At 45.1% G+C, this 6,752-nt stretch overlaps 1 protein-coding gene across 1 annotated transcript; it reads left to right on the top strand.

Annotated features, from left to right (window-relative positions):
* Positions 1-1,134: 1,134 nt before the first annotated feature.
* Positions 1,135-6,479, top strand: CDKN1B (cyclin dependent kinase inhibitor 1B). The gene is made up of 3 exons (XM_045554303.1): positions 1,135-2,330; positions 2,859-2,988; positions 5,153-6,479. Exons 1-2 carry the CDS (start codon positions 1,856-1,858, stop codon positions 2,978-2,980), a joined length of 597 nt encoding a protein of 198 aa, XP_045410259.1. The 5' UTR covers positions 1,135-1,855; the 3' UTR covers positions 2,981-2,988; positions 5,153-6,479.
* Positions 6,480-6,752: the final 273 nt, after the last annotated feature.

Raw genomic sequence — 6,752 nt, 5'->3', positions numbered from 1 at the left:
GTTAATTTCCAATAAAAGACATTAACTTTGGCCCAAACCAAGATGATCTGTATTGGGAACGGGGTTGGGAGGGCAGTTAAAGGCCCACCAAGCTTTGTCTCAGTTCTGGCAGTCCTGCTTTACCTTCCACACGGTGCTCAAGCCCACCCTGAGACATAAATTCCAAGTTGCAAAGGAGAGCAAATGCCCGAATAATAATACCAGACGTTAGGACATCGTTGTGGTGGTTTTAAAAATCACTTCATAATCTGGACTTTGATCCCGAAGGGAATATTTTCCCCCTTCAAAAGCTTGCAGCCCTCTAAAAGCATTCACTCGCATCTAAGTATTGTTCTGGGTGGGTTGGAGCAGTGGATCTGGTGGGAGAAAGGTGGAGGAAGGAAGGAGCTGTTGTACTTGGCGGCTGGACTCAGGTAGAGGAAACTGCTACAACCTGGGAAAGAATTGAAAAGTGTAAAGAGGAGACGAGTTCCCACACGCAGCCAATGTCGACAGCCTTAACTGTGTTTGGGAAGCAAGAACCTGAGCCAGGGGTGTAACCTCGCTTCTCAAAACTAAATGTGTCTGGGACGGCTACAAAGTTTACGAAGGGACTTGAGACACTAGTCGGGTTTTTGATCTTGATCTCCTTACTTATTTTAATTGAGGGAGAGCTTCATTACAAATGCTCCGTCTACTGCTGGCAAATTTATAGAAACACGTTCTCCCAGGTTTCTTCCCTTAGCTTCCTGCCTGCCCTGGGATGGCTGACACTTCTGGGTGAGGCTGAGCGAACCACTGCCCCCCGCCTCCGCCCCCAGCTCAGGCACGCAGGCAGCGGGGCTCCCGGCCTCCCCCGCAGTCCGCGAAGTGGGGACCCCCGGGGAGAGCCGAACTGGAGGGTAGAGCTCCCACGGTCGGCCTCCGCCCCCCAGGCCCGGCGAGTGCGGGGAAGACAAGATCGCCCACGAGGCTCAGACCGGGCTGTGAGCGACTCCGAGCTCATCTGGTCCGGGCCCTCGGCTTCCCGGGCCAGGAGCGGGAGGTCGGGGCTTCGGAGCCGCCGCGCGCCAGCCAGCGCAGCGCGGGGCCCAGAGCCCCAGGCCCCGCCCCGGCTTCCCGGCCGTTTGGCTAGTTTGTTTGCCTTATTTTTAATTTCTCCGAGGCCAGCCAGAGCAGGTTTGTTGGCAGCAGTACACCTCCAGCAGTCACGCGACCAGCCAATCTCCTGGCGGCGCTCTGGAGGCGGCGCGCTCGGGAACGCGGAGGGGCGTCGGAACCGCGCCGGGGCCACCTTAAGGCCGCGCTCGCCAGCCGCGGCGGGGCGGCTCCCGGCGCTGCAACCAATGGATCTCCTCCTCTGTTTAAATAGACTTGGCGTGTCAATCATTTTCTTCTTCGTCAGCCTCCCTTCCACCGCCATATTGGGCCACTAAAAAAGGGGGCTCGTCTTCTCGGGGTGTTTTTCTCCCCCTCCCCTCTCCCCACTTTCTCACGACTCCGCGACTCCGACGCCGGCAAGGTTTGGAGAGCGGCTGGGTTCGCGGGACCCGCGGGCTTGCACCCGCCTGGACTTGGACTGGCTTTGCCACCCCCTCCTCCTGCCTCCTCCCCTCCCCTCCCCGCCCTCCCGCTAGCCTGGACACTTGATCGGCGGAGACTTTCGGCTGCCTGGCCGGGGCTTCCCCGCACCCCTCCCCCGGACCCCGCGCGCTCCTGACGCTCGGGTAGTTACTCCGCCGTGTTTGTTGCTCTTGGCTCTGAGAGCAGTCGCAGCGCTTATAAGAGGGGTTCGGGCTGCGTCGGGGCGTTTTGTTTTGTTCGGTTTTGTCTTTTGAGAGCGCGACAGAGGCGGTCGTCCGGACCCGGGAGGAAGATGTCAAACGTGCGAGTGTCTAACGGGAGCCCGAGCCTGGAGCGGATGGACGCCAGACAGGCGGAGCACCCCAAGCCCTCGGCCTGCAGAAACCTTTTCGGCCCCGTGAATCACGAAGAGTTGACCCGGGACTTGGAGAAGCACTGCAGAGACATGGAAGAAGCAAGCCAGCGCAAGTGGAATTTCGATTTTCAGAATCACAAGCCTCTGGAGGGCAAATACGAGTGGCAAGAGGTGGAGAAGGGCAGCTTGCCCGAGTTTTACTGCAGACCCCCGCGGCCCCCCAAAGGCGCCTGCAAGGTGCCGGCGCAGGAGAGCCAGGATGTCTGCGGGGGCCGCCAGGCGGTTCCTTTAATTGGGTCTCAAGCAAACTCTGAGGACACGCATTTGGTAGACCAAAAGACTGACCCGTCAGACAGCCAGACAGGGTTAGCGGAGCAGTGCGCTGGAATAAGGAAAAGACCTGCTACAGACGGTAATGACCCTTTCAAAACCATGAAATGTCTGTCTGGGGACCGGCTTTGCCTGCTCGAGGGTGATTAACCTCAGCTTGCTTTTCAGCGTATTTGGGTTCAGCTTTTGGGGAGCGAACTTTATTAGTCTTAGGTTTTAAGTGCTGCCTGGTTGATTGCTTGTCTATTTATGATTTTTAAGTCAGAAGCCAGATTGTAAGATCTGATCATTTCCCTAACTTAAAATTACATCGCAGTTCCTCCCCACTCACTTAGCCATAGGTATGTGGTGACAACATTGGGTGGGATGTTTATCAATGTCTCCCTCCTGGCTAGGGAAAGGGAGATTTGGGGCGGAGAATACACTTTCTGTTATGTGAAAACAACCTCATTTTGTGCTCTTAAAGGCCACTGGGGATGGCGATCCAGGATTGTGGGTGGAGGTGGTGGGTTTTCATCCCCTGATGATTGGGCCAACCTCTGCCAGCTATTGTTTTTTCTAATAAAGATTGTTTGTGTGTGTTCTTTTTAAAATTTCCCCTTGCCCGTAGATTCTTCTTCTCAAAACAAAAGAGCCAACAGAACAGAAGAGAATGTTGCAGACGGTTCCCCGAATGCTGGTTCTGTGGAGCAGACGCCCAAAAAGCCGAGCCTCAGAAGACGTCAGACGTAAACAGCTCGGTGGGTTGATCACTAGGAGCACACAACTGACGCCCAAACTGGGCTGAACCGGGCTGCAGGAACCCAAGGGCCTTCAGACTCCAAGATACCCAATCTTATTGGTTGCTGGCGGATTAGGAGCTTGTGGAGTTTGGTTGTTTGTACCTTGTGAGGTCAAAAAAGTAGCAGTGGGGAGGCTGGGAATCACTGTGGAGATACTGTAGCTCTCCAGAGTTTCTACTTTCCGAGATATTTTCGCTTGAACACTAAGTAACTAGAGCTAGTGTCCCAGGGCAAGTACTTGCAACAAAGGCCCCACTAGTAGGAAGATCATTTCCCTGTGAGTCCCACCAAAACATGTTGGGAACAATAGGTTCTTTCCCCATTTGAACAAGAACTCCTGGGGTTATTCCTCAGTCCCAGTTCATGAGAATTCATTTCCCAGAGGTTCAGGTTGAGTCAGTAACAGATTTTGAGCTGTGAAAAAATGGCAAATACGTGATTAAGTTTAGATTTTGAGGGGAAAATTAGGTACAAATAGCTCACCTTTGGTTATGCAAGGGGTTAGAATGTGAATAGGGTGGTATGTTGTGTTCTTTTTTCTTTATCATTTTCATAAACGGTTACTTTCCCTGTTTACTGTTAAGTTTTAAGGAGAGAGGAGGAGTCTTCCTATTTAAAAAAACAATGGAAAGCTCAAAAGTACTAAAGTTTCTGCAGAATTTCTGATAACACTGAAGTTGCAAAGCAGAAGTTAAATTAACTCTGCCACAGTAAGCAGTCCAGGAACACGTCAGCCTGTGTATGCTAATCATGCAGTAACAGGGTGATGTGGATGTTTGTAGGGGAAATGGATAGTAGATTTTAGGATGGTGAGGGTAGGTCTACCCAGCACAAGGGAAGTGGAGACTCTTCCATATACTAAAATCTGATCACCATGAATAGCTAATTTGAATAATTCAGCCGCCAAATTTATATGGCTTGGCTTTCCATGATGATCAAACTACATATATATTACTAGTTTGTAAGCTGCTTAAAAAGACTGTGACCTCTTTTTTTTCCCCTTAAAGTATCCTCCTAGCCCAGGGTAAAAAGATCCTAATAAAAGTTATTAACTTTTAAAATCCTCATTTATAAAAATTTTAAAATAACGTAGGGATTCCGGTGGGATTCAGGCTTGTTTTGTTTTTAAAGCATGTCGTATATATGATTTCTTCACAAATATCTGATATTTTTCAGAGCTTATACAAAACGGCACTGTAGAACCTCTATATTACAGCACTATATGAAGTGGGAAAATTGGATGAAAATTTTTCCTGAAGCAACCTTAAGCACCTGCAGCTCTTGTTGGTTTGTGACTTGTGGCCTAGCTCATCAGATGAGCCACGTGAATCAGACCTATGGGGATTTTGATCTGGCCCCATCCTGACGTGCAGAGAAGCATTTGTTAGTAATATTGCCAGTTCAAATAATACTAGAAATAGTAGGACCTATTCAAAAGCATTTATGTGTATATTTTGTAAAAATAAATAGCAACTATTTGTAGCCAGTGGATAAGAAATTAGAATATTGTGAAAAATGATGGTAATAGAATTTTTCTTTGGAGTACCTTTGTAAATTGTATTTCCAATCATTTTTCAAATTCAGAAAATTAGGCTACTCTTAAGTGTTATAGTTTCTTAATTTTCCTATTTCTTTTTTTTCTCACTATCTTTGACCCGGATTTTTTAGACTAGGGTTTCTCAATCTCTGCACTATTGACATTTTGGGCCGAATAATTCTTTGTTGTAGGAGGCTGTCCTGTGCATTGTAGGATATTTGGCAGTATCCCTGGCCTCACCCACAAGATGCCAGTAGCAGTCCTCCTCCTCCATTTGTGACAACCAAAAATGTCTCTAGACATTGCCAAATATCCCCTGGGAGTGGGGCATGGGATGGGCAAGATTGCCCACTTCTGAGAACCACTGTTCTGGACAAAAGTATACAACACAGAGGAGAGTAAAAATCTAGTTAAGAATATGTTTTTAGGTGGAGATGGCTATAGTCATCAAACTGTACATACTTTTTTTCCCTCATTGCTCAAGTATTTCCCAGCTAACATAGTGACAAAATAATTCCTGTACTCTATTGGTAATGCTACTCTAGCACTTTTCCCCTAATTCTTCCTTCTTGTTTTCTTTTGCAGAATTAAGAATGTTTCCTTGTTTAACAGATACATCACTGCTTGATGAAGCAAGGAAGATATAAATGAAAAAATTTAAATACATATCGCTGACTCCATGGAATGGACATCCTGTATAAGCACTGAAAAACAACAACACAATAACACTAAAATTTTAGGCACTCTTAAATGATCTGCCTCTAAAAGCATTGGATGTAGCATTGTGCAATTAGGTTTTGTCCTTATTTGCTTCATTGTACTACCTGTGTATATAGTTTTTACCTTTTATGTAGCACATAAATTTTGGGGAAGGGAGGGGAGGGTGGGGCTAAGGAATTGGCATGGGTGGGTATGAACAGCTTGCTTCAATTTATAGCAAGGAGATATTTGACTTGCATGAAGAGAAGCAATTTGGGGGAAGGGTTTAAATTGTTTTCTTTAAAGATGTAATGTCCCTTTCAGTGAGAACTGATAATTCATTTTTAAAATCATCAAAATTTGAACACTGGCTACAAATAGTTGCTATTTATTTTTACATGAAGCTTATTCTCACTTGGGAGATCTGATGATTCCATTATGTAGAAGCAGATGGCTTAAAACAAAAAATAAAACAAAACAAAAACCTATCCTCAGTGCTCCCCCAGTCTCCTTTTAAAGTTAGAATTTACCAGTTAATTATTCAGCAGTTAGGTAATCACTCCAGGTAGTTCAGACAAAATTCTGGGGTGTATGGGGGGGAATTCTGAATGCTCAGAATGTACCAAACTTGTAGAGAAAATTTCTTAATTTTCTTTTCACTTTGGGCTATGTAGACACAAGCAAAATAATTCTAAATCCCTGGCTATTTTTAAAAATCTGTAAGTAACTTCATATAAAAAAATGAAATAATTTTTAATTTAAAGCTTCTTGTTCTGTTTGTTAATTTGCCCAAAGGAAAGTAGTCTTTTTAAAGGAAGGTGCTTGTAGAGAAAAGCACACTCGTGGAATAAGTGAAATGGATACTACATCTTTAAACAGTATTTCTTCATTTGTCTGTGTATGTATATGAAACAAAACATTTGAAGTGTACCTGTGTACATAACTCTGTAAAGACACTGAAAAATTATACTAACTTATTTATGTTAAAAAGAGATTTTTTTTAATCTAGACAATATACAAGCCAAAGTGGCATGTTTTGTGCATTTGTAAATGCTGTATTGGGTAGAATAGGTTTTTCAAAACTCTCTTCTGTTAAATAATATGGCTGTGCTTCAAAGTTTGCATACTGAGCCAAGTATAATTTTTTGTAATGTGTGAAAAAGATGCCAATTGTTACACGTTAAGCAATCAATAAAGAAAACTTCCATAGCTATTCATTGAGTCAAAATGTAATGTTCTTTACTAAGCTTGAGGTGTTTGCCCTGGCATTCTAGTCATATTTACACAAATATAATGTGAAGTAGCAAATATCTAGGTAATTCAGGCCCACAACTCAGATGATGTTTTATGTGGGTCCGAATGTAGTCAGTGGTTCCTGTTGTTTTCCACTTAGTTCTGTAAGGGTGGACAAAGCTTTAGAATGTGAAAGTGGAAAAGCTACATTTTCACATAAATAAGATTGTCAAAGTCTCTGTTAGTTAAAATA

Source organism: Lemur catta, chromosome 6, assembly GCF_020740605.2.
Source record: "Lemur catta isolate mLemCat1 chromosome 6, mLemCat1.pri, whole genome shotgun sequence".
NCBI lineage: Eukaryota > Metazoa > Chordata > Mammalia > Primates > Lemuridae > Lemur > Lemur catta.
The sequence above is the reverse complement of the archived record's forward strand: the minus strand, read 5'-3'. Positions and strand labels throughout refer to the sequence as shown.

Coding starts and splice junctions, on each gene's coding strand:
- CDKN1B (XM_045554303.1), top strand. CDS start 1,856: ATGTCAAACGTGCGAGTGTCTAACGGGAGCCCGAGCCTGGAGCGGATG. Junction 2,331..2,858: donor GAAAAGACCTGCTACAGACG/GTAATGACCCTT, acceptor CCTTGCCCGTAG/ATTCTTCTTCTCAAAACAAA.